The sequence below is a fragment of the Guyanagaster necrorhizus genome, assembly GCF_019112545.1.
Source record: "Guyanagaster necrorhizus MCA 3950 unplaced genomic scaffold BT62scaffold_11, whole genome shotgun sequence".
NCBI classification, from domain to species: Eukaryota; Fungi; Basidiomycota; class Agaricomycetes; order Agaricales; family Physalacriaceae; genus Guyanagaster; species Guyanagaster necrorhizus.
In genome coordinates, this window is record NW_025064890.1 from 1,156,632 (window position 1) to 1,181,987 (window position 25,356).

Sequence of the window (25,356 nt, forward strand, 5' to 3'; positions counted from 1 at the left end):
TGTCAGAGACAGGCAATCTGGAATTGAATCGGAAGCGCTAGAAGCGCTACCACCACCATCGGTGCAGGACTCGCGTGAACCACACAGAGAAAGCTCGTGCAGATCTTGCGAAGGTTCTGAGGCATGTTGCAAGCGCCGCCATCCAAGTATATCGCCCACATTACGATGCCTTCATAGATTGCAAGCGTGTCGAATCGGGGTGACACAGGTGCGAGACATCGATGACCGAGAATATCGCCACAGTGCCCACATGACCGTCCAGAAAGACAAATCAGAATCGAAAATAGTTAATGCAGCTTTTAATGACCGGGAAGAGGGGCATTGTATTACGTTTCTTTTGATACTGAGGCAGAGCTGTGCTTGGTATCCTCATCACATGGACGCGAGCCACACCCTCGTAGTAAAGGGTGCCTACACCTCAGTCCTGATCCGTAGAGTAAATAATGCTCGTCATCTGTTCACCCATCATTGACGGCAACAGAACGGAACTCAAACGGTCCCGAGATTTAGCAAGGTCATGGAAATCCTGACGCTTCTTAGATGCTTTGCGTTGGGCCAAATAAATAGCGGAGCGTTCGTGGAGCCTCACTTTGGAGTAGAAAGTCCGACACGGAGGTGAGAGGAAACAGGCTTGATCTCTGTACAGTACAGCGCACACGTGCGATATAGCCTACCCGAGAAGCCTGAGGCCTTATCACCAGATGGGAGCTCAGAAGCAAGCACAACTAGAAAATGAAAGGATAAGTGACATACTAAACATGTGTTCCAATATGACATACGGAGAGGTTCAAGGGCAGTAGCTCCTGGGAGAGTGATCACTTTCATGGGGTTATGCTGGCGTTGAATTAGAGATCAATGTCCGGCGGAAATGAGTGGACAAAATGCCACGTACATATGGAAGGCGCTGAGACCAATTTACGGAGTTGTAAAATGAAACAATGAGCCCATCAGCTTTTAGTTGACCGCGGCGAACAGGATTTGAGATCTCAGAAGGTCCGGAGTGTTTACCCGGCCGCTAAGTCTAGTACATGGTCCGGCAGTCCATCAATTGCTAAACCCCTCTAGGCTGTCTGGGGGGTGTCGTCTCTTCAGTCCAAACACTTGGAATGAGGTAAAAAATCGCAATGAATATATACAAACACCAGGAACATATAGTCGTACAGAGAGAGACGAGGTTTGAGAGCGGGGTAGGAAGGGTCAGGTGACCATGAACTTTCCTTATTAGAAGCGACATGGGCTCGTCCAGGACAATCAACGGTTGCTGAAAGAAACTTGAGGCCGGCATTTGTGGCATATAAACTTTTCAATGTGTCATACTTTGTCTGACAGTAGTGCGTATGGCATGTTTGGATTTTTTTTCTTAATAAGTTCCGAGCTGAATTCGCCCGCGCCGTAGCCCATGATCTCCTGGTAATATGATAACGTCGACCTGACGGTTGTCTGGATGTCTAACTGGCGGACAGAGTAATCCATCTGGTCTGATGACACGATGAGTGAGGAGGGGGGACAGAGAGTGGCGCCGCAGCGCGCGTAGGAAGGTACGTCAACACCTAACTCTTTGAAATAGCGTGTCTCGAGTTAGTCCCGAAGCAAATGAGAAATTCGTCTGACAGGTTTGATGCTGAGCTGAGGGAGAAAAATAGGAACGGTCTGAGAACGCGTGTACGATCTGGGATCGAAGGGCCTTAGGCTTTCGAGTCAAGAATAACTTTCGAAACAAGTCACCACTCCACACTTCATCGATCCACGAGTATCTTTCTTGGGCAGTCTAGACGTAGACCCGATGACCAGTGGTTATGAGTGGACCGTCGGAGCACCTGCCGAAATATAAGCTCTTTGGAACGTAAACTGATTCATTATTGGGAACCTTATTACTCCACAAAAACTACGAATATTATCCCGCGTTATATAGTCACAAGAATTTTTGATGCAGAATACCAAATAGACCAATGTTCGGTGGCGTAACGATTAGCTGTGAAAGTGAATTTACATTTTTAGTCTCCATTCAATCGTTCTATGTATGGTTTTCATAATGTGAACCATTTCAGCTTACAAAAATCGGTGTCTGCCACTCCCTTTCGTATTGCGTGACTATAGGTCTGCATGTGTCTAATGCTATTCTTTGGTTTTGAAGGCGACCAGACAGGCCGTTCTCAATTATTATGACAAAAAAACGATGGAGTCATCATATTTGCTTTCCACATCCGAGTCGTCGCGGTATACGGGAAGGTCGGAAATGGAGGACCAGGAGGGTATAAACGAAAAAGGCTGTGCACGTGGCACCATCAACGAACTTGGCAAAACTTCGAATCGGAAGTGCCTGATTTTCTTGGTCGTACCTGATGCCTGTGACGGTTGATGGAAAACGTTAGCTTTAGCGAATGAGAGATGATGATGATATTATGTGTGAGAGGGGCGGTCTGGACAGATTTCCGTTGCATATATTCAAGCATACACCAATTTTCTAAACTCTAAACTTTTGAATTTTCCACCGCATGAGTAAAAATGGTTTATTTGGCGATGGATTTTATAACATATATTCAAAGTCTGTATGCAAAATAAAAATGTCTGAAGGTGAAGAGAAAGACGTCATGATAGTAGGGTGTGTGACAGCATGAGCGATAAATGGATGTTTGGTTGATCAACTTGAAGATCTCCTGCGGCACCACCGAGCCTTTGGATTCTGTCACTGTGTCCTGTAATAGCGAGTGAAAGTGAAAATGGAAAGACACTGCAAAGACCGCTGCAAGAGCAGTGAGAGCTTGGGGTAAGCAAGCAAGGAACACTAAGTTAGCGACATTGTTGGGGATATTGCCGATTATAAAATTGAGTCATAAAGTCCATAAATGTTAGGATATGTACTAATGAGACATGCATGATGCATAGCAGAAATGCTCAAGAAATGTTGTGGTGATGGCTTGGTGGCACTGTCCTGTCATCGTCACAACCTTTCCGAAAATATTCTTCCATCACACGTCACGCATACCGGGAGGGGAGAGCTTAGCCTTGGCTATCTTCACATCCAAAGATCGCACGAAAGGCCCAAGTGACTTCTGCGTTAAAGTATTACTTGGTCAAACTCAGGCTAGGTTCTGCGATTGCTTTCTTTATATCTGATCTAACCTCTTTGAAAATAGTACTTAGCACAAAGATCTCTTGTTTCCTAGTACGTTCTGGTAATTCATCAGCCACTTGTCCCTGTCAAAAGAAAATGCAGTTTTCTCGTTACCTTACGCTGATGAACTATGCCTGGGCCCGGCAACCAACGATCGAAGAAATCTAAAAGCAAAGCTAAACCGTCAACAGCTCCAGCCAGCCCCACTCCCGATGCCTACCTCGGTGACATTGATAACGCTGTAGGATGGAATATTATTGTAAATATTCTATGTGAAGGCTTTGAGCTGCCTGGTGAGTACAATGCGCCTGCGCACTGTTCTATGAATGACCAATCGGCCTACCATCATAGATTTAACGACACGTAGCGGTCTGAAGAAAGTTCACGCAAATTTTGACAGTATATATCGACCTATTGACAAAGTATACGTTAAGCATGAGAGCAACGACAAGATTACAGGGGGGTCATTGGGATCTACGGCAAGTTGTGTGCTGATAAAATATTACGGGACAAGTTATTTGAAAAAGGCAACAACGCGTCTACGGTTTATCCTTTCATGTTATGACTGTTATCATTATTATCAGCCTTTCTGAAGCGACTTTTACCCTTGCTGCATATACAAGATACACGGCACGTCGCTCTGCGCGCTCTTTCCTTGGTCACATATCACGGAGGAGAGGAAATCAGGTTCGAAATTACTCGCCACTCCAACGAACTCGCAAAATCTCTTTCTGAATTTCCCGATGATGCTGCAGGCTCGGAGCTCATTGTTTCGGTACTCGCTCATTCTATTCCTACCGTCGTCATGTTTGACACCATTTCACCCAAACCCGACATCTTTCGCTCTCTTGATATGAACACCGTTATCAAGAAGGTTACGGAAAGCATGAAGAGACCTAATGCCTCAACATATCTTATCAACCATGCCTCCGAGTTCTTAAGCCTATCAACCCTCAACTGCTGCGCTGCCTTCAAACACATTCCTTCTGCCATGACCTTCCTAATTGTCGGCCTCAGGAGCGCTGATTGGGCATTCCGATGTTCTTGCCTGGGCGGCGTTATCCGATTTCATCGACACGAATCCGAAGAGGATACCCGAGCGATGAACCCCATGAAGTTCATGGCATCCATTAGTACAAAGTTTCCCTCACACATCATCTCCTCTTTTCCTACGGTTTCGAAAGTTGTGAGATGTACATGACCCTCATACTTCTTTATAGCAACGTTAATTTGCAATACAAAAAGAGGGCTGAGAACTGAATACCTCACAAAAGCTGAGAAACGTCGCACCGACGTTGTAGACATCCAGTCGAAATGGATTATACGGCGCTGGGGCACTAGCCACCCATGATTTTCAAGCCGCAATGATGAAATGCGCTCAGGATCACGACTTGTACCTGCTTGGACTGTCTATCGTACCCATCATCATTCGCACGGAATATTCGATTGCGGAGGGAATGTTCCAAAGCGAAAATCCTGTTACCGGCCAACGGGAGACCGTGGACGCAGGATTGCCTTTCAAGATGTGGGGGGACTGTCTTCCACATTGTACCAAGGCCATCCGAGCAAAGGGAAACCCATCTGAAGCTGATATTGCGGATATCCTTGATGTCAAGTATTTTATCAAGATGGCACATCTCCCGGCGGCCGTAAATCTAGCTCGGGAATCCCTCAAGCGCAACTCTCACTGCGCTTACTTTTATTACGCCATCATACTCGTTGCAGACCCTGTTCGAGGTCTTCGGGCTGCTAAGAAGGGGCTTGAGTGTAAACAGATCACCCCTTTTATTCGCTTTCAGTTGTTCCAGCGTGCAGTCTCGCATGCAGCAGAACTGGGACTGCAGAAACTTCAGGAGGCAAGTAGGTTTGACGAGGTGCCTTGGCGTGAGGGCGTTGCGTTCTTAATGAGTGCGCTTGAGGACTCCAAGACGTATGTCGGGCAGGTGCCTCCTGATAATCGCCACATGAAGTCTGTTCTGTACTGGAATATCCTTTTGACGTTCGCAATCTAAGGAGTAGATATTAGCATCAATCTCAGAGAGCTCGAGGTGAGCGATATGACACCATGTTCTTTGCCTATCGTTTACCATATTGTCTGTTCATAGAGAACGCGAAAGCAGCTCGAGATCGCAGATGAGATCAGCACCTTTATTGGATCTCCTCCCCCAAAGGCGAACGAATGTTTGGCACAAGAAACTGTCTTGAAATTATACACCAACGCTGCTCAAGAGTGGGAGAGCACCATATCGAATAACGACACTGAATGGGAAGATATTGTCACATCGGAGGGAGTAGATGATGACCTTCATGCGTGGTTGGAGGAGCTGCATCTCGATAACCCCGCGATAAAGGCGAACCCATCATGTCTGCACCCGAAAATTACTTCGAATCATGTCGCACTATACCGGTGCTCGTGGTGTGGTACTCCAAGCGCAGTTCTTAGAAAATGTTCTAGATGTGGACAAACGAGGTGAGAGTATTTGAGGAGCAACTTAGATACTGCGACACTGGATGTCAAAAATCCCACTGGACGGATCATAAACGACAATGCGCTCAACCTTCAGATATCGATTAGACAGTGCTCTTTTTCTTACTTGCCCATGTAACTGTATTGTATTTTTTCTCGATTCCAGTGATATATCGAAAACATTTCGATCAAAGTGAAAAAGTATATTCTTTTTATTCCGTGTTCGTGAAACGGTCAACAAGTGGGGGGCCAAACCTCTGATTTACAAAGGAAAGCATGCGTCATTTTTCAGATTGACCTCTACCACTGCGTTGCTTGGATTCTCCGCCTTCTTAGTAGTTTCAACCGTTCCACTGTCCACGCACTTAGCTTGACCCCGTTACGAAGCCCGACAACAACTGACTTGAGCAAGCCCGTGTAAGCATGATGCTCAACCATGTTCATCACGATATTTTCCTTGCGGTAATCATCCAGCGAAGATAAAACCTTGAGAACGCTGGGGGCCCATACCAACTTCAAATTTTCCAGCTTTGCTTGTTCATAAAGATAAGCGACTAATATCTCTGATATGATGGGGGAGCAATTGGGTCTTCTTTCATTTGCTTCGACGATGGAGAGATGCTTGAGATGTGGTATGCATTTAAGCATGCGGCAAACCTGGGCATCGGTGAAGGAAACTTCGGTAAGGGTGAGGGATGTAATAGGAGAAGGATTCGGGCCGTGGCAGAGTTGCCATAAGGAATTGTTAAGGTCATCCCGGAATGTAGGTACGGCTGAGTTTGAGTGGGGTCTTGACACAAGTTCCAAGGAGGAGAGGCGGGGAAATGAAACGGATGGATCGCTGATGATAGGCTCGAGTAACGTGTTAGTCAGCGTGAGGGATTCAAGGGCCAAAGAAACGGACTTGTCGGAGCTAGAAGCACGATATAGACAGTCGACGAGGGTGGCACGTATGGCCTTGGGGAATATCTTTAACATAGACGAATGAGTATCAGATAGAAAAAGCGTGGTGATCTGATTTCGACTTGGCAACTGGACTCGGAATGCATTGACTGATCCATGGATGTGAAGACGGTCGAGATTTGATGCGTTCTGACACATCGCCCAGGGACAGGTAGTCCCAGCAGACCCGACAGATTTGATTTCGAGAGACCTTAACAAAGGGAGTTGATGCTTAATAGCATTGAATAGCAACCTTCCTCGACTGTTCATGGTAAAACGGATGGAGTGGCACCGATCCAAAACGGATGGTACTGCAATAGCATCGCAAATGGAAGCGAACCTGCTGCCGTCCGGAAATGTCTTGTCATAGTCTTCTTTCCTATATGACGCTGTAAGATGGAAGGTGAGGCTGAGCGGTGAAGACAATGACTGGTAATGATCTATGCGACGAGCGATCCGAGAGGAATTGTCCGGTCGGATACGATGATAGGCGGTGATATGCGTCCAAAGAATGCGCGTTGAAAGACAAACTTTACGCCAATACGAGCACACTGAAGATAATACAGTGGGGATAACTGGTTCCGACTCGGAGCCTGCAGATGTGGCGCGACATGCGTCCTCAAATATGGCAGCGAGAACTTCCGCGGGTAGCATGCGGATAGGCGAAAGAGAAGACTGATGAAGTCGTGAACACTCATCGATCGTCTCCTTGGAAGCTCTGAGCGTCCTCAAGACACTATTAACTCGCAGAATCTCTGCATCATAGAGTGGGATTTGTGAACGGAACAGAGAGAGTTCATCAAGGATCATCTCAGATAGAAAAGACCCATCACGCAACACATCCAAGATGGAGCGTTTGAGTTCTTCGACATCTGCCAGCGCAGGAAGTGTGTTCCCCGAGCTGGGCAACATGGATCTAAAAGAGACAATTAAAACGCATGTATCTAAGCAATGTGGAATACTTACGGGTGCAACGATATGTAACTAGAGCGTCAGATATAGGACTATGGAGGGAAATACTGTCGGTCCTTGGAGGTCGATAAAGACAAAGAGAGAGCAAAGAAAAGAACCTAGACTGATGCTCGTCACCTGACTCGAATCAACGATTGATTGGCAATAAAACCGATTCAAGATTCAGGATTCAGGGCGTGGCGTGGTGAAATTTCGAACGAGGTTACCCTGCCCTGTCCGACAGAGGTTAGGTACGAGGTTATGCATCATTTGAGGGGCTGTCGATAGTATGTCGATAATGCTTTTACTGCACATCATTGTGATATCTTTAAATGGCGTCTATCAACGAAAGATAGACAAATAGTTACCCTAAATGCTACCTTCTCGAATTCTCCCTCTGTAGCAAGCACGACCATCAAACCTGAGATTTCTGCGGGTAAAGGGAGGAAAGCGGGGGCAACTCCATCTAGTGCATCTAGACAGGGTGCAGGAGGACATGCAAGATATTCTTTTATCTGAAAGCGGTCTCTCAGAGCGAAGAAGGGACAAGAACAATGGAAGCAATTACCCTCTACGCCGTTTACTGCTTTTGCTGGCTTCAAGAGCTCCTTCTCGCCGCTCTCCAACTCTTTCCAAGAATTCAATCTTTTCAAGATAGCCTCCTCCCCGTCGATTTGCATCCAACTCATCTTTGAAACTGGAAGGTTCTGCAGAAACATGACTGCGCCAGTCCATAGCAGATTTATCAAGTGTCGTGAGCTTTTTGGGTCTCTGTTTAGAGGGACCAGGCAGGTCATTCAAGGAGAGCTTTCCCTTTCTTGGTCCGGGTTTCTTTTTCGGAGGTACAGGTTTGGAAGCGGGAAGTGGTGATTCAATAGTAGCGCCAAAGTCCTCCGTAGACTCAGAAAATAACGGCCATTTCTTTGCATCTTGAGAGTCTTCAGGGACTTCAACTACTTCTCTGTCGCATTCAGTAAGGGTGAAGCACCATAGAGGTATGGGCAGTGGCCGTACACGACGTTCTCGCCTGCAAAGAGATATCTTTTCTCCACCTTGACCATCTTTTTTGGCATTTCTTGCTGCGCTGTTGTCGAAGTCGATGCTACGGATTCCTGAAACTTCGTCCACAAGGCATTGCGAGCCCTGGAAACCCTGAGGTTAAGGCAGAATGAAGTGCATGGGTAGATGCACACACTGTTTCTGAGCCGTGTCGTCTGTTTCTACTGCAAGGGGTTTCGGAGAACTTGTCCGACGACGTTTAATGTCCCTTTCTGTGTCTGAAGAATCGGACTCTGCTGCAGCACAATGAGCTGAGACTCCCGTCACCGTACGTTGATCAAGGGCGTACCGACATCACCAGCCGGTGGAACATAGTCTTCGTCCTCAGAGTCAGAATCATTGATATTGGACATGTACCGAAAGGAAGCAACGAGAGCGGTGAGTAAGGGCGCTAGACGTCGTGATGGTCGAGGATCAAAGTCACGTTGTCCCTGCCATGACATCCACTTCCTTCGTGAACCGACACCGTCCTCTGATGGAACTCAAGACGGGTACAAAGTCGTCTTTGCTGCAGCAAACTATACACCTTCCTCGATTCCAGTACTCGAGACGGTGCTCACCGATATCAAGGAACTCGCATCGGTAACGGCGAAATCCGTTAGGACTCGACAAGGACCTGGGAACGGGTGTGTCACCTCTTCTTTTCTGCAAGTGGCGAATCTCAGTAGAAATAGGAAAACTGGCGGAGCAGAGTATCACAATATTCTCCTCTTGTTATCGCTACATCGACGGCTACCGAACAAAGGAATAGGTCCGTCGTTCGGGACGAGACATCGAATCCTGTCCGTTGAAGAAGGATCTTCTGTTTATACCCACAACGCACTCGATATCGCAGGGCGATTTTGGCGGAATTATCATGATCAGCGTGCGCTCATGCGATGCCTGAGACAATATGAACGGTGCAGCAAAGGACGGTACGTGTCGCGATTACCTGCCCGAAATTTGGTTCTCAAACTCAGCGACAGAACTTCCGTTTTATGCTGTCGGGAAGGCTTGCCTCAACACTACGTTCCACCACGCCCAATGCCGATATCCATGGAGAATCGTCCGGGACAGCAGAGCAGCTCGCCAAGTTCATTCTTGCAGAACGGCCTCGTCCTACGAAATTACTGTATCTCACTGGTGACAAGATTCGTGACACCCTTCCTAGCATCCTTGGCGGCGCAGGAGTTTCTTTGTGTTCACTCAAGGTGAACGAGACCCAGGGCAACTCTACTTTCCTTCAGTATTTAAAGAAGATCGTACCCGAGAATCGACTGGGCCATGGCGGATTGTGTTCTTTGCACCGTCAGCTGCTGAATTTATTCTACTATACCTGAAGGAACGGTTCGCACTGCATTCAGTGAAGATTGCGGCCATGGAACTGACCACTGCAACGTTCTTGCGTGGGAATTTGGGGACGCCGTCCCTGCCAAACCGTCGCCAGATGATCTACTGAGGGCGATCGTGGACACTGATGAAGTGTCTTGAGGAATAAATTCTTGCTATTAATGCACGCAACACCAAGCCACTGCGCAAAGTATGCTTCGTGCCTCGATTCGTCAGACAGACGATTTTCTCATATATTGTATACTCATATTGCTCCTCCGCTGCGTATCTCAACCTAGGCCGCTTCTCGCCAGACCTTTCCGACCAAAAGGCCAGTGGCATGCGTTCGTGAATATCTCTTTTTCCAAGAGTCCCCGATTTCCAGCCTTTAGACGAAACCATAGATATCAATAACACCGCGTGCAAATCTTCCCAATTTCACAAGGTGCATCCACTGCTGTCCGGATTCATCCAATCCGACCTGATTCAATTATAGTGCCTCAGTAAAGCCGCAGTCAAGCAATGTCGCCATTAAGGTGTCTGACAGCGTAATCGGCATTGTATGGTTAATGGCAACCCGAAGGTGCAAGTAGGCTAACGTATGAGGTGCTAGGACCAAAAACTCTTATCCTGATAGCGAAGGAAGGTATAAATGGGAAGAAATGGCCCATGCGCCATATTGTCTGTGTTCTTCCACTATGGCTACTTCGTCCAAGACGTCACTTCCCGAGGCGCTGCCTCCAAGCCCTACAACATCACTGTATTCCCTTTCCAAGGATGTGGATACGAAGAAAGATACCCCGCTAACTGACGACTTGGTCGATGGAGAGCCGGAGCCTTTCAAATTTTTGAATGTCTTCCGGCGCCGCAAGAATGAAGAACTGGATGCAATAGCTACGAAACGGTCCGTCTTCGATGATCCGGAGTTGGCCCCTCATTATTGGCCCAAGAAGGAGTACGAGAACAGACATCGGTTTGACCCTAATGCGCGGTGGACATACCTCGAGGAGAAGGTACATTGTTTTCGTGCTTTTGCCACCCGAATTTAACTCTCGTCCGTAGGCCCTGGTCCGGAAGATTGATTGGAAGGTCATGCTTTGGGCTGCCATCAGCTTCTCCGCCTTGAACCTGGATCGAAATAACCTTAGTCAAGCAAATACCGATAACTTTCTGCCTGACCTCGGTTTAACCACTAATGGCGAGTGAAATATATTCTCCCACGACTGTGGGATACGGCTCAGACTTTCACCTATACAGATTACAACTGGGGAAATTCGATATTCAAGTTGGCCTTTCTCTGTGCGGAACTGCCTTCTCAACTTGTTTCAAAGCGAGTAAGGCGGCGCAGAATATTCACTTTCTCCGGTTGATGATACATATCCAGGTGGGACCAGATCGTTGGATTCCGACTCAGATGGTTTTATGGTCTATCGTAACAATTGCGCAATTTTGGCTAAGTGGGAGGACATCATTTTTCCTATGCCGGGCATTGTTAGGGTATATGTCTGTTTTCTTCTGTTGTAATGTAATACTCATAACTCTTCAATTATAACAGATTCATTCAGGGCGGGTACGCTCGTTCGACATCTATGTTTACCTTCAAAAGTTTTAAATATCTGAATAAAGGTTTATTCCGGATCTCATTCTCTACTTGTCATGTGAGTTTTGCGTTGTATATGATCACTTCTCCTGTCATTTACATGAGTGACCCATGGCAGACTTCTACACGAAAAATGAACTTCCCTTTCGTCTGGCCCTCTTTTGGATGTCCTCCAATTTGTGCACCATCGTTGCCAGTTTCATAGCCTTTGGCGTTCTCCACATGAGAGGTATCCTGGGAAGAGCTGGCTGGAGGTAAGTTAGTATGCCGTAACACCGTAAATAGCCTTAACTGCTTGTTAGATGGTTGTTTCTTTTTGAGTGCGTGGATCACGACGATCGTTCGGGCCGGCACTTACCTTTTTTGCAGAGGTCTGATCACCCTGATCATTGGGATAGCTACGTTCTTTAGAATGCCGCCCTCTCCTACGCAATCAAAGACATGGTTCCGTCCCAAAGGATGGTTCACCGAAAGGGAAGAGACGATTGCTGTGACACGCATTCTTCGGGATGATCCTACGAAGGTTTGCTTCTCTTAGGCCCAGCGGAGTCTTCATCTCATGGAGTAACCAGGGTGACATGCATAATCGTGAAGGGTTAACACTCAAACGCCTCTGGATTGCAGTTTGTGATTATGATTTATGGCCTCTATATTTCATGTGAGTTTACCTTCTCGCATGAGTCTGTCGTTATAACGTCAAACTCCAGAGGCCTCATGTTCGGTATCCCCACTTCTCCGCCGAGCACTTATCTTACTTTATCTCTCCGTCATATTGGGTTTGTCCATGCGAATAGTCTATCTCGCAGGAAATCGTGCTAACACAGTGTAGGTTCAACACGTTCCAGTCCAATCTTCTTGCAATTCCATCGACTGTCGCGGGCATGATAACTAACTTCGGTATTACACTGGTCTCCGAAACTGTCAATGATCGCTCGTTTGTAGCAATGGCTGAAGACGTTTGGACCCTTCCTTTTCTGGTAGCAATATACTGTCTTCCGGATTCGAGCCAATGGCTGTACTTTGTTCGTTCTCTTCCTTGTGTGTATAGTATATTCTTTTAAGCAAGCGCAATATTACAGGGACTGGCATCGGGCCTGTTGTCATATCCGTACGTCAGAAAGTTTCCGTTTCTGCTATCGTCATTGACGCTAGTATACTTCCCCAGCTATACACATCCAATACAGGTGTTTCTCTTCTCTTTGAGTGACGTTTTCGTCCTTCCTGACATTTGGCTTGCAGGTGGGATGGTGTTCTAGAAACTCCGGTGCAGTAGCTAGCAGGACTGTCAACGCATCACTGTACAACATGTACGCATGCTTTTCTTGTTCCCATGTGTTCCGGACTAAACGCCCTCAGGTTTGTTCAAGCATCGGGCATCATATCGGCGCAGATATACCGCACGGATGACTCGCCGAAGTGTAGGAATTGTTTCCATTCTACGGTTCAGAAGCTGACGTTGACCCTAGACCGGCGGGGAAACAAAATTTTGATTATTATCTGCTGCTTCAACATGTTAATCATGTATCCGGGAACGAAAGCATATTACATCTATCGCAATCGTCAACGGGATAGGATCTGGAATGCAATGACGCCACAGGTAAATATGCTGGTTTTTGGAGACTTTACGTACTGATCCAGTCATCTCAGGAGAGAAAACATTATCTTGAAACTACCACTGATATAGGGAATAGACGGCTCAATTTTAGATTTGCCCACTAGAATTTGGGGCCTTTGGAGATGCTGGGATAAATTCGGTAGATGTTACGGTCACCGTGGAGCTCTCGCAGCACGAATACAAAGCGTTTTCTTTTTGAGCCTCGCAACACGACTCCATGATGTGATCTTCTAAAGGAAACCCTAACCCTGGAAAGAACTGCGGCTCAAAAATAGCCACAATGCCGGATTATCACCGGTGAAAAGGGGTGGCAACGTTAACGTCAACGGCCTTGTACTTATTATTGCTTATTGTTCTTTGCAATCTGAGCGTATATAAGGCCTGATGTCTCTGCTAGCATATTCAACTCCTTTGACTTACGACCATCCCCACTTTCTTTCTTTCCTTCTTCCAACGAGCCCGGTGCTCTAGTAAACGACCTACGATCTCTTCCATCCGTTAAAAGTCTTTCGACATGGTTGCCCGTTCATCTTCATTTGTCCTTGTTGCCACTATCGCTTGTCGCCTGGCATCGGTTGGTGCTGCGCCCACAGGCTTTGGATTTTTGTCAGTCCGAGCAGACTCGAACTCGACTTCAAATTCCTCATCTTCCTCAAGCTTTACCACTTCCAACGGCCTGGAAGCACAACAGCTGAATGCCCAATTTGCATCTCTCTCTGCCAACGATTCTTGTACTAGTGCGTCTCTTTCATTTGTTCTTTTTCTTACTTCTTCTGACAGCTTGTGTTTTTTTTTTTAGCTGGTGATCAGGCATGTGTTAATGGCGGATTCGCACAATGTGTATCATCAGCCTGGGAGGTCACTGAGTGCGCCAGTGGCACCTCGTGCTTCGCCCTTCCCCTGGTAAACTCTGCAGGGACGAGTTTATCCTGTGACAGTGAATCTGACGCATTGGCGCGTATCGAGGCCACTGGGGTCACAGGTGGGATCGATGGGTCGAACTCGACGTCCTCCGCTTCAGCCAGTTCCAATTCGGTCATTTCTTCCGCCTCGACAGTTGCATCCCCCACCGAGACAGCGGCCGCCACGTCTGTCGCGGCCTCTGCCTCTGCGACGACCAGTGCAAGTTCTGACGATGGTGATGATTCAGATGGGTGTGATGACAGAGAGGACGATGGCGCAGATAGCACCACCGAGAACGCCTCTGCTTCCACAGCTGCTGCTGCATCCCTGACTGCAACAGGAGCCGCCGCTTCCGTCTCGGCTGTGAACAACGACGCTGCAGTATCTTCCACCATCATTCTCAAAGCAGCGTCCGCCACTCCCAGCTTGCTCCGTCGTCAAAGCGAGACCGCCCTCAGCAGCACCTCGGTATCTGCTGCCACCGAAGCATCAGTCACCTCTGTGTCAGCGACCGGAAGCGCTTCGGTCTCGAGTGCCAGCGTCATTACCTCCGCAGCTTCTAACAGCTCTGCGACCATCACCTCCGCCGCCGCTGTTTCCACCGTGACTGGTCCCAGCACATCGACCACCACGGGTGCCGACGGTGTTGCGACCGTCAACATCGTCTCGGTAGTGACGATGCTAGTGATGACGGAATTGCCTTCATGTTCTGGCGTTTTCGTCGAAGCCAGTTCGGATGCAGTATCCGCATCCGCGACCGCTGCAGCCTCTTCAGCTGCGACTGTTGTGGGAGCTTCTTCCTCTGCTGTTGTGACTGGTGCTGCATCCGCCTCAGTTGGCAGTGTCGTTTCCGCATCTGCATCTGCAACTTCAGTCATCGCCACTGCCTCCTCTTCCTCCTCCACGAGCGCCGGATTCGTTTTCAGCTTCCAGAGTGCTTCCACAGGTACTACGACTGCTGCTGCCAGTGACAGCACCAACACAGTGGATGTTGCCAGTGCCTTGACGGCTACGATTTGATGAGCATTTTATATCGGCATCATTGATGGACAGATTACTTAGTTGTATTGATTACACTTTTCGCAACCTTTATCATTCATTGTATTCTTAGCGCAAAGCATTTAGATTTCTGTTTTGTCGGAGCATTCCCTGCTTGAAAGTGGGTGTTTGGTAAAGAGTATGTACTAGTGCCCAATAAGTTGAAGTATGTTAAGAGATTGTGGGATGCTATGCCCCAATTCCTTTTCCCAAACCAGTGAGCCGGTCTCAGTGGCACCTTTTATTACAATGATTTTTGAGTACGGATGCAACACAATCACAGAACGCCGCCAAGTATAAATGGCTCCGCCAACCCAAAATAAACCAAAAACGAAAGAAAAAAAAAATCGATGTCAATACAATAATATGAATGCCAGGCCAGAATGCGTGTATGATATGATGTGAAATGGATTTTTAAAAAAAAAAAAGAGAGAGAGAGAGAGAGAGATGTCTAATACGGCCTCATATTCAACGGCGGGCCCCTACTCAGCTCCCCGCCAACTTTTTGTATAATCTGCATCCCCAGCGGCTCGAACGCCTCCCTCCACGCCTGCTTCCTCCTCCTCCCATCAAAGATACAAGCCGAGCGTTCCCCCGACTCGCCTTCCGGCCCAAACACAAACACCTTCTCGTCATTCCACGGCGCTTCGCCGTAGGCAAATGCGATCCATCTCTCCTGCATCGTATCCCTGACGTGCGTATACGACCACTGGTCGACACACGGCTGCATCCACGAACACCCCTCCTCCTCTTCCTCGTCGCTGCTGCTGCTGGTGCTCCCCAGCATGTCATCGTCCTCATCCACATCGTCAAAGTCGCAGAACCCGCTATCGATGGACATCATAGACGACGAAGGCGACCGGACGGATTCAGGCAGCGGGACGTTGTCGAAGAGGTAGACCAGGTCGACGGCGTGGTGCGGGAGGTTGACGGTCGGGCCGTCTTGGTCAAAGACGTACCGCCAGACCCCATGGCCACCGCGATCACGCCGAGCGGACTGGGCTACGCATTCGGTGGGCCATGCGACACGGGCGTCGTTGATCAAGTCCAGGACGCGCTCGACGACCTCGTCGTCGGAGGTGTATGAGGAGATGTCATAGGCGTGCATGAGGTTGGAGCTTTTGGATAGGGACTGACAGACGGCCTTGATGCGGCGCACGACCGCGGGGGCCGTCCATTGGGCGGCGTGCAGTGACCACACGAGCGAGTCGGAGGCACAGTCACCTATTATGAGAGGCTGAAGGTTCGCTGGGGGATGGAAAGTGTTCGGGCCGGCGTTCGGATGGGGCGAGCGCGACGGCCTTTTGGACATCTTGTGCACTGAAAGAAGGTCAGAGAACAGATGGTGGTCTCGGAGGTGCGCATCGTCTGGTTGAAAGTAGGCTCTCCATCCCGGGCGGAAGAAGACACCGTCGTCGACGCTGCGAAGAGTCTGGCCAAACGCGAAGAGCTTGTCGGCATCGATGGTGCGGAGCTGTTCGACTGTAGTGACGTGCAGTGCTGACATGAGTCTAGACAGATGCCATCCTGCGGCTGAGACGTCCGGAGCGTTAGGTTCCAGGATCGCACTCTGGACTATTGCTCGCTGGAAAAGAGGTCTTGATTCATTGGCCTCAGACAAGAGGTGAGATACGATATCAGCCGCTCCCGTCGATTCCCCAAACAATGTTATATTGCTAGGATCGCCGCCAAAATCTCCAATAAAGTGGTGAAGCCATTCAAGTAATTTACGTTGGTCGCGTAGGCCTAAATTGATAAACGTCAACGAACACAGAAATGAGGGGACAATTGATACAATGACAGACCATAGTTTCCCACACCCTCATCGCCCGCAGATTTGTTGTCTTCACGTAACATGGGACCGGCAGCGAAGCCAAGAAGGCCAAGCCGAAAACTAAAAGTAATGTGATCCATCAGAGAGAGAAGTTGGCGAAAAAAAAAAAGAACATCCGGATCTTACTTGAATGTGACCATGATAATCGGTTTGCCTATGCGAATGCTACGATGGACCAATGCACCCGCGTCGTAGACCCAGCTGGAGCCAGTGCCTCTGTCAGCCCCTCTGACGATAATCATCATAAGTAACCTGGGCTCATTGAAAACTGGTCACGAGGCTCACCCGTGCACCCACACCATAATAGGTAAACGGGAGTGCGGGGTAAGACCAGCGGGCGTGGTGATGTTCACGTTGAGGCACTCGAACTCATTTTGCTTCAAGGACTGCTTGGGTATATCATCGTCGCTGAGACCAAAGATGGCCTCTTCGAAGCTTTTCCTGCTTTTGTATTGAGGACATATAGATCTACAGCCGTCCGTGAGCACACAATATGAAACAACAACATCTTTAAAAAAACCCTACCCGTATTTTGTCGCATCCGTTACGGGCTTGTAGGAAGAGAAAAGTTTGGACTGGCGAAAACGGGCGGGTATAGCGGCATATTTAATGCCGCGATACTGATGAACCTGGGCGTCAGGCGTTGAAACCGCATGCTGCACGCCATGAAAGGTAGTTTGTAGTGGTATGTGTTGCACCTGAGGCAATGAAGCCTTGCAATGCATCTGGGCGATAGGCATGCAAAAGGTAGGGATAAGAAGAAATGAAGGGGGAAGACGGAGGGGGACGGTTGCGATTATAAGACAAGGGAAAGGACGTCAAGATCGGGAGAATTTGTATGCGCGGTTGGGAAGCTCGGCATTGGCCAATCTTCACGGAGCAGCTCCATGAATTGAGCGAAACAGTGTCGAAAATCTTACAAGTTGTCTCAGATAGGCAACCAGATCGAAGCATCAGTGATCACACGTGATGACCCCGGTTCTACCCTAGTGAGAAAACCCGCAGAATGGACGAGAACAGACGAGATCGATCAATGCAATCATCTGCAGTGCACTGCCCGGCCTCGACCACCCCCTTTGCAGGAAATGACGCGGCCGTGACCGGTGGTGGTGACGCATACATTGAATACACACAAAGTGACACTCTTCCGTCCACGGGGCCAATGACAGGGAGGCTTCGCAGCAGAGACGGCTACGACGATGGAACATCAACATCTAGGCAATGTAACCAAAAAACATACCAATAGACGAGGGCCACGAATAGAACCCTGGGAACTGTGCATGTGAGTCGTCAAGATCCCGCGGAACCCACTGATGATCCAGAGCAAGTCAGCAACCATCATCATACCTTTGTGGCTCACGTCGAAAAACATGCAACTTCCAAAGCCCAAGTCGCTTTGCCAATCATGATCCGATATGAAAATAATATTGGTAAAACGACAAATAGGCGCCTTAGGCGCGATACACAGACAAACTCTTATGACTGTTACACGTAAATCATGGACTGGTGCATTTCAGAATGAGAAAAGGGCTTACTAGTAACGCTAGCAAATCATGCCGTGAGAGTGAACCGCCGGGGCCCTGAAAGCGGCTCCCCCCCCCCGAAAGCTGACTCCGCGATTTCACCAGCGGTTCATCAAAGCATGTTCCTCGTGCAGAGCTATCAGAAGTATAAAGGATGGGAACCACACAAGGTTTGGATCCTGAGGCGATCCTCAAGCTCATTCATTGGGTTCCCTGCGAAGACTGATCGACCCAGGCCCACAAAAGTAAGAGGCTCAGCCGAGCTAGGGGGGGAGGGGTGGGAGAGTGAGATGATTACAACGAACAGCAGACGAAACTAGCATGAGCGTCAGAAGAAAAAGAGCAATCGATATCGGATTCGGCATAGGTTATCAGTGTATCCCGTTTGTTGTGCGGTACCCTCGAGACAAACATCAATATTACTGGGTACAGCCACTGATCCTTCATCGATCTCCGTCTCCTTTCCGATCTCAGAAAAAAATCCTTGTCAATCTTGTACGGGACTTGATTCTGTCAGATCGCTCGTTTTTTTTCCTGTCTCGACCATTTCTCAGAACCTGTCCAACAATATGAGTTCGTGATGCCAGCCATTCATAGATATATATATACGCAACTAATCTCAATCACACAGACACAGATAGCATTGATGGGCGTCTACTATTCGCGATCCCGAAAAAAGGTGATTGACCATGTTTTGATAAAGACCGCCTCACGGAACGTATATCCAGGGAGGCTCTATGATAAATGTCTCTCTATATTGGCCGGTGCGCGTTCTGTTCAGCAAAGCTATCGAGGCGCGGCTGACTCATATGTCTTATTCCAGGCGCCGACATACAGTTTCGGAGAAACGATCGACTCGATGTCTGTCTAGTGAAGAACCACCCGATTGCACTGTGAAACTTTTCCCCCCGCCAACCTTTCATGTAACCTAGAAATAATGACCACTTTCCCCCCCCCCCCTCTCTCTTTCCCAGTGTCTTTCTTCCCGCAGCGGACATTCCCTCCTTCGTCGGACAAGGCAATGTCGATCTCGGTATAACAGGCCACGACGTCATCCTCGAGGCCAAGATGCAAGAACACGTCACCCAAGTTCTCCACCTCGGATTCGGCAAATGCAAACTTCAAGTCCAGGTTCCCGAAGCGGGGCCCATCAAACACGTGCAGGACCTCGCGGGAAAACGTGTCGTGACGAGTTTCGAAGTTCTCGCAGGTGAGTATTTCGGGAAGCTGGATGCGGACCTTGGGCTCGACGGGGAGAAGCAGACTCACATAGAGTATGTGGGTGGGAGCGTAGAGGCTGCGTGTGCCCTGGGTCTGGCGGACGGAATCGGTAGGTCTTCCTTCCCCCTTCGCCAACTCAATTCGGGCTTATCGATTCCCCCCCCTCTAGTTGATCTCGTGGGTAAGCTAAAAGAAACCCATGTGAAACTCTGCATTCGCTTACGTTACACAGAATCCGGAGATACAATGCGTGCGGCAGGCTTGCACGCAATTGCAACTGTTCTCGATACAGAAGCCGTCCTCATCAAGTCGACCGTTCCTAAACATCCTGCTCTTGATCCTCTCATTTCCCAAATCACGAGTCGGATTGCAGGAGTCGTCGCAGCGAGCAAATACGCCATTTGCCAATATAATATAAGCAGGGATAAAGTGCCCGAAGCTGTCGCTATTACCCCCGGGCGACGAGCTGCCACTATCGCACCTCTGGAAGAAGAGGGTTGGGTAGAAGTGAGCAGTATGGTCGAGAAGAAGAAGATAGCCGATATCATGGACGAGTTGATGAAGATCGGTGCAGAAGATATATTGATTTTCGGCCTGGACAATTGTAGAGTCTGATTCGTCGAGCATTTACTAGATTTCAGCCTAACATTCATAGTATTAAGCTATACTTAGAACGCGGTTATAGAATTAAAGAGTGAACAAAGAAACAAGTAGACCCTGGTACGCATTAGCTGAGAATGTTATACCGATCATATACTCTGCTTTCGAGAGTCGAAAACGCGGTAAGCACCAGGTAAATTCAGAGGAGCTATGATCCCCACAATTCAAAGGGTGTGCGGACCTTCTACTGGAGCACACGTAGCTGATAATCATCATGTCGAGTTCCGTAGGACATGTGTATGTTTCTCCGCGGAATATTCGGAACCGACACACGCCCAATGTATTGTACGTATGGTTAGACGAGTTGACTTGAGCGCCGAACCGATCGCTCAGATGGAACCTAGGTCAAAAATAGACTTAGAATGGGGCCTAGGAGCGACATATAAATGGACGGGAGTACCTAGCGGGTTACAGTAAATCAGAAGCAGGCCCAAATTTGAGCAGAGGTCTTGACACGCAAGATAATCTGTCCCTCACAACGTGGTAGCTTCCGTGAAAAGTCAGCGAATCCCACAGTTACGATATATACAGCCCTGAGCCGCAGCATATCCCACAGCTCTAACAGATATTGGTCCAATGCCTCCCAATCCGCTGCCGTACTGCTCAAATACCAGCGTTGAATGTCCAAAGCGATGATTTCCAGATGGGTGGATTTGACGTTCCGCAAAACTCTCGCCAAATTCGAGGCCGGGTCTACATGTTCGCATTCGAGGAGACGTAAACAGCGCAGCGATGTGTTCCGACTCAAGTCAAGGGTCGTGTCTGGTGTAACACTAAGATGCTCGGTTTTTCTAAAGCGTAAAAGCAACGCACTATTTCCGTCATTGAGGCCGACACAAAACGTGTCGAGGAAGGGTCCCAGGGTCCGCAGGTATCGGTTGACAGAGGGTGTATCTGGGGTATCGATATGCCCCACATCGACGCGGGGTAACAGGGGGACAGGGTCCAGGCGAGAAAGGCAACTTATCAGCTCACCGGGACTCCGGACGTGGGACAGGCCCAGGTGCTTGAGCAAGGGAAAAGCGGGGCCATGTAAGGAGTTTAGCGAAGAACAGCTCCGCCAATGGACACGAGAAAATTGAGCCTCCTGCAATCTGGGGAATAGAGAAATCAGGGATATGATATCCTCAGCCGCTTGAACCGATGTCCTGACGACCTCTAAATGGGTGATGTTTTGGAGTGTTCTATTTGAGATTATGAAGGGTATAACACGGTAGGAAAACTGTATGTGCTGAGTTTGGGAATGGAAATGCAGAGAGGTGAGTTTGGGAAGATAAGGCAGCGACACGGATACATCGTTCCACCCAATGGTATGTGATGGCCCGAATGTGAATTCTGTCCGCAGAGTGAGGCGTCTCAAGTGCTCCCTCAAGAGCGAGTGAGAGTGGGAGATGTCGGATAAAAAATCCTGAATGTTGCTGGGCTTCACAGAAACACCGTGTTCGTCGAACAAATGGTACCTGCTCGATACCGACCAGCTCTTGCAAACGAGAGCACAGGCCTCAAGAGCAGCCTTGTCGTCATGTAGATGGTCGATGACTGTATCCACAATTTCGGGGGGAAGCTCAGGCATGCGAAAAGGATTGGTCCAGGTCGAAAACGCAGTTCCTCGACCAAAACAGGAAAGGATATGTGACGTGACCGTTTTCACGTGATTTAGACGCGCTACGTTACTGTCATGTTACCGCGCCATTCAACAAAACTATTTTCCTCTGTTCCTTTTCTTGTTTCTTCCACTTCATGGCACCAAAACATTTCCCATGCGATTCTTCTTCTCCTTCACATCGTGCAGAAAAGCGAAGGCGTCTTATAGATGCGCCTGAAACTCCAAGAACACCCCGTACTAGCTATCCGTTTCTTCCTTCAAGTTCCCGGAGCTCCAAATGCTGTCAGTCCCGACCGATGGACTCTCCGTCGAACCCGTTCGGAAGAAAAAGGACTGTTGCTCTTCTCAACTCCCTACCCGGTATCACGCCCTTTTCACAGCACGCTATCCTACGATTCCAGTTCATAAGGCCGGGGACACGAAGGGAAGCTGAGGGTGTTTACCGCATCGTCCAGGTGCCACTCAGCTATACCTTCCAGCATATGCGATGTCTCATCTCGTTTCTGTTTGGAGGAGACCATGAAGACATGCAGAAAATGGTGGACATGGACCAATATGAAGACGAGGAGAGGGGCCATTTTTTCGAGGTCAGAAAGAAGATTGTGATGTACCAGCCCAAGTACAGGCAGGCGACTATTCGCTCGGGTGAGCCTTGGATCCGTCTCTCTAGCGCGAAGGATCCGTATCGCTACAAGGCGGACTGGGACTTTGATGATGACAAGGATGGGGAGTCTGTTTGTGGGTCGGAGGAGGAGCAAGAACCGTCTGAGGAAGAAGAAGATCCTTGGCGCTGGGAGGCAGAGGACGAGCTGACTCTCGCGAACCTATGGCCCGATGCGAAGCATCCAGATTTTGACCGTGGCATAATATATGTGCGCCTCGCCCCGCTCTTTTTTCTCCGCCTTCAACTGATTTTTTTCTTTGCTAGTATCACACCTGTTCAACGCGAGATGAGCGACCGACTCAAGTGCACATCACATACGATCGCTCCATTACCCAGCGCCGGAAAGGGCGCGGAAATGCACCATATGTTTTTCGCGCCCGAGGAGACGTCTTCATCTCTCCCCTCGCTGACCTGGGGCCATCTGAAACCAGGGACAAATTCGAATATCCTCTCATGCAGATGTCACGGCACCTCTGGAACGACCCATCGAATGCTTTTGCACGGTACCTTCACAGAAAGGCGGTCCTCCCCATTCCTGATTTTGACGACGACGAAGACCAAGTAGAAGTAGAAGTAGAGAACTCGGTGGGTCTCTGAACTTGCGGGCACTTTTGAATTCTGTGACTCACAAAGATTATCGTAGTACATGTCGACCCCTGGTTTGACGACCTCGCCGTCTTCACCCATGTCATCTTCGTCGATACCTCTGTCCTCTTTTCTGTATACATTCCCTAAGCACACCCCAGGACCGAGACCCTCACAGCGGAAACGTATACGTTACATGTCCAAGCGGCTGGAAAGGTCGGGAAGGGGTGAAGCTGTGAAGAAACTTAGACATGTCCTTGAGAGGGAGGAAAGTCCTGTTGATGATATGGAGAAGAGGCGTGTCATCGCGTCGGAGCGAGGGTATCAGTCTGAGGAGATCTGACCGAAGGTTTTGTGAATTATCGTTACGTAATGACGAGCATTGGATCCATAAGGATCTACAAGTTGCTTTCCTTTGTTATGTCGCAATCTGTACGTATATTGTTCATACCTTCAACGTCTCCGCCTGTCCTGAAACCATATCCTTCATCATCTTCGACCTCGGCTCGATTTTACACCTAGATGGCTGTGGATGACTGAGGTGTCATTCAGTTAGGTATGGATGAGCGAAGAGAACTTGATCATACCTGATGAACGTGATATCCTCTCCATTGACAGGATCCAAAGCTTTTGAAATGTTGAACACAGCCAACGTAGTCGCAATGGCGAGAAAAATGCAGTGAATCTCCGCAAGGTGCATCCCTGGACAGATCCTTTCCCGTAGACTTGTCAACAAAAATGACGGGCCCAACCGACGACGTTAAATAAAACACTAAGGTCCTCCTGCCAAACCCATTCAACACAGTGATACTGTCAAAATTCCATATGAGAAAAAAAATGCTTCGGGCGGGGTAAGCTGAAGATGTCCAAGGTCTTCTAGCTCTTCCTTATCTGCATCTGAGGATGAGATGATGGCAACGGAAGAGAAGGAAGGGGTTCGTCCGGAATTGTGTTTTTTTTTTCCTGGACGCGACATCCTAACATGATTTTAGATAACACCCCTTTCATTTCTACTCCCATGGCCGATGTTTTCTCATTCCTTGACAGTGTCCCCGATGAACCTACTGATGAGCCTGTGATTAAAAGTAGCGTCATACGTCAGAATCTTCAGCGAAAAAAAAAAAAAAAAACGAAAGGCCGCGATTGTTGAAAATGGTGGTCCAGATATGAATGGAGTGGAGGAAGAACCTGCAGGGAAAAAAACCTCGTCTTGATGCATAGATGATTTCGAGACAGGTTAAGCGTGACAGATTTGTGGGGATGTTGTTGATCTTGCTTGGAGAACTGTCATGGGCGCGCTTACCACTGCTGCTAGGAACGCGAATTAATTTCGCACCGCGCTATGCCGTTTATTTTCCCCGGCGCGCTTGTATCCAAAATGTTGTTACTAATACTCTTGCGTCATTCCACCAACCACACATTTCTAACATCGTCACTGTATTATTTTTTGTAGGATTTGATTTGAGTCGAACATAACATACATAGCCTTGCACCGTTTTCACGCGTATAAATCCATATAGACCAAATCAAGACGTCGTCTTCTCCCTCCTTATGGCACAACAAATTGATGGTTGTTCAGCTGATATGTACATGATGTCCCAGTTGCACGGAGAAACGGGACCTGAAATGGACAAAGGTCACATAGAAGAAGCTGATACACAGGTCAGCCTTCACACGGCCTTCTTTGTACTTGCCCGGTAATGATTGTCCTACGTTTGTGCGTATCTACGGATGAAGTTATCAGCTCCCGACTGCAATAAGCGTGGACGAAGACAAAACGTGTGATTTTTGGTCTTTGAAAGCTACCGCGAAGATTGTGAGTAAGGGATAAAGACGCGTCTAACAGAATGCTTACTGGAAGGGCATTATGGTGGTGGTGATGATGGTCTGTGATTATGTCGAGAGGTTCAGCCAACGCCCATGGTCGGACCGTTCGGATTCCCTCTATTTATAGTCAAGTGTTTCGCGATCGTTACCATATTTCTTTTTTTCGTCTCCTGTCGTACCTCAGTCTTTTACAACCATTTGGGTGAAGACCGAGGTATGCCTTTACTTACTTCACACATTGATATAATGCTTATAACTACCTAGATCGTTGTTTTACTAACAGGTACATTCAATTCAGTCTTTTACAACCGTTCGGGTGAAGACTGAGATTGTTGTTTACTAATGTTGGGATAGCAATCCCGAGCGAGTACGAGAACGTACTCGAAGATACGATGCCAGTCAGCGGCAGCTGACTTGGATCGTGATCCGGACTTATTT

General features: G+C 48.4%; 12 protein-coding genes across 12 annotated transcripts; 6 read left to right on the forward strand and 6 right to left on the reverse strand.

The window, feature by feature from the left end:
• Positions 1-418: 418 nt before the first annotated feature.
• BT62DRAFT_1075718 (uncharacterized protein) lies at positions 419-1,473 on the reverse strand (the record flags this gene model as incomplete). Its single annotated transcript, XM_043179144.1, has 6 exons — positions 419-588; positions 657-725; positions 780-818; positions 893-904; positions 1,162-1,261; positions 1,318-1,473. The coding sequence occupies 6 exons, from the start codon at positions 1,471-1,473 to the stop codon at positions 419-421; spliced, it is 546 nt and encodes a 181-aa protein (XP_043040485.1).
• A 1,772-nt stretch (positions 1,474-3,245) lies between these two features.
• Positions 3,246-5,690, forward strand: BT62DRAFT_980509 (uncharacterized protein; the record flags this gene model as incomplete). Its single annotated transcript, XM_043189519.1, has 6 exons — positions 3,246-3,408; positions 3,467-3,601; positions 3,700-4,248; positions 4,457-5,114; positions 5,223-5,585; positions 5,612-5,690. The coding sequence occupies 6 exons, from the start codon at positions 3,246-3,248 to the stop codon at positions 5,688-5,690; spliced, it is 1,947 nt and encodes a 648-aa protein (XP_043040486.1).
• A 27-nt stretch (positions 5,691-5,717) lies between these two features.
• Positions 5,718-7,705, reverse strand: BT62DRAFT_96304 (uncharacterized protein). Its single transcript, XM_043188669.1, has 3 exons — positions 7,491-7,705; positions 5,986-7,440; positions 5,718-5,935 (listed from the first exon to the last, which is right to left on the reverse strand). The coding sequence occupies exons 2-3, from the start codon at positions 7,434-7,436 to the stop codon at positions 5,845-5,847; spliced, it is 1,542 nt and encodes a 513-aa protein (XP_043040487.1). The 5' UTR covers positions 7,437-7,440; positions 7,491-7,705; the 3' UTR covers positions 5,718-5,844.
• Positions 7,706-8,039: 334 nt separating this feature from the next.
• Positions 8,040-8,887, reverse strand: BT62DRAFT_893430 (uncharacterized protein; the record flags this gene model as incomplete). The annotated part of the gene is made up of 4 exons (XM_043183141.1): positions 8,040-8,436; positions 8,490-8,618; positions 8,671-8,767; positions 8,824-8,887. The coding sequence occupies 4 exons, from the start codon at positions 8,885-8,887 to the stop codon at positions 8,040-8,042; spliced, it is 687 nt and encodes a 228-aa protein (XP_043040488.1).
• Positions 8,888-8,937: 50 nt separating this feature from the next.
• Positions 8,938-9,972, forward strand: BT62DRAFT_1005391 (uncharacterized protein; the record flags this gene model as incomplete). Its single annotated transcript, XM_043177147.1, has 5 exons — positions 8,938-9,025; positions 9,076-9,160; positions 9,209-9,448; positions 9,526-9,821; positions 9,878-9,972. 5 exons carry the CDS (start codon positions 8,938-8,940, stop codon positions 9,970-9,972), a joined length of 804 nt encoding a protein of 267 aa, XP_043040489.1.
• A 428-nt stretch (positions 9,973-10,400) lies between these two features.
• BT62DRAFT_96156 (allantoate permease) lies at positions 10,401-13,267 on the forward strand. The gene is made up of 17 exons (XM_043188597.1): positions 10,401-10,855; positions 10,905-11,040; positions 11,100-11,176; positions 11,227-11,339; positions 11,398-11,412; positions 11,469-11,500; positions 11,561-11,696; positions 11,745-11,762; positions 11,812-11,965; positions 12,015-12,100; positions 12,150-12,218; positions 12,272-12,464; positions 12,522-12,550; positions 12,608-12,626; positions 12,682-12,749; positions 12,799-13,039; positions 13,090-13,267. The coding sequence occupies exons 1-17, from the start codon at positions 10,505-10,507 to the stop codon at positions 13,159-13,161; spliced, it is 1,809 nt and encodes a 602-aa protein (XP_043040490.1). The 5' UTR covers positions 10,401-10,504; the 3' UTR covers positions 13,162-13,267.
• A 304-nt stretch (positions 13,268-13,571) lies between these two features.
• BT62DRAFT_893711 (uncharacterized protein) lies at positions 13,572-14,044 on the forward strand (the record flags this gene model as incomplete). Its single annotated transcript, XM_043183155.1, has 2 exons — positions 13,572-13,794; positions 13,857-14,044. Coding segments are annotated over 2 exons (411 nt in total), but the record flags the coding sequence as incomplete, so codon positions are not given.
• Positions 14,045-15,449: 1,405 nt separating this feature from the next.
• BT62DRAFT_967749 (alpha/beta-hydrolase) lies at positions 15,450-17,956 on the reverse strand (the record flags this gene model as incomplete). The annotated part of the gene is made up of 5 exons (XM_043188877.1): positions 17,358-17,956; positions 17,118-17,300; positions 16,959-17,060; positions 16,804-16,892; positions 15,450-16,744 (listed from the first exon to the last, which is right to left on the reverse strand). The coding sequence occupies exons 1-5, from the start codon at positions 17,570-17,572 to the stop codon at positions 15,450-15,452; spliced, it is 1,884 nt and encodes a 627-aa protein (XP_043040492.1). The 5' UTR covers positions 17,573-17,956.
• An 872-nt stretch (positions 17,957-18,828) lies between these two features.
• BT62DRAFT_967752 (ATP phosphoribosyltransferase) lies at positions 18,829-20,292 on the forward strand. Its single transcript, XM_043188878.1, has 7 exons — positions 18,829-18,928; positions 18,987-19,034; positions 19,084-19,119; positions 19,179-19,248; positions 19,330-19,685; positions 19,746-19,757; positions 19,809-20,292. Exons 1-7 carry the CDS (start codon positions 18,925-18,927, stop codon positions 20,189-20,191), a joined length of 909 nt encoding a protein of 302 aa, XP_043040493.1. The 5' UTR covers positions 18,829-18,924; the 3' UTR covers positions 20,192-20,292.
• Positions 20,293-20,422: 130 nt separating this feature from the next.
• BT62DRAFT_96495 (uncharacterized protein) lies at positions 20,423-21,893 on the reverse strand. The gene is made up of 3 exons (XM_043188752.1): positions 21,050-21,893; positions 20,637-20,998; positions 20,423-20,576 (listed from the first exon to the last, which is right to left on the reverse strand). Exons 1-2 carry the CDS (start codon positions 21,807-21,809, stop codon positions 20,655-20,657), a joined length of 1,104 nt encoding a protein of 367 aa, XP_043040494.1. The 5' UTR covers positions 21,810-21,893; the 3' UTR covers positions 20,423-20,576; positions 20,637-20,654.
• A 245-nt stretch (positions 21,894-22,138) lies between these two features.
• BT62DRAFT_919507 (uncharacterized protein) lies at positions 22,139-23,434 on the forward strand (the record flags this gene model as incomplete). The annotated part of the gene is made up of 3 exons (XM_043184164.1): positions 22,139-22,714; positions 22,771-23,091; positions 23,150-23,434. 3 exons carry the CDS (start codon positions 22,139-22,141, stop codon positions 23,432-23,434), a joined length of 1,182 nt encoding a protein of 393 aa, XP_043040495.1.
• A 22-nt stretch (positions 23,435-23,456) lies between these two features.
• Positions 23,457-23,791, reverse strand: BT62DRAFT_1005399 (uncharacterized protein; the record flags this gene model as incomplete). Its single annotated transcript, XM_043177148.1, has 3 exons — positions 23,457-23,489; positions 23,543-23,627; positions 23,679-23,791. 3 exons carry the CDS (start codon positions 23,789-23,791, stop codon positions 23,457-23,459), a joined length of 231 nt encoding a protein of 76 aa, XP_043040496.1.
• Between the last annotated feature and the right edge of the window lie 1,565 nt (positions 23,792-25,356).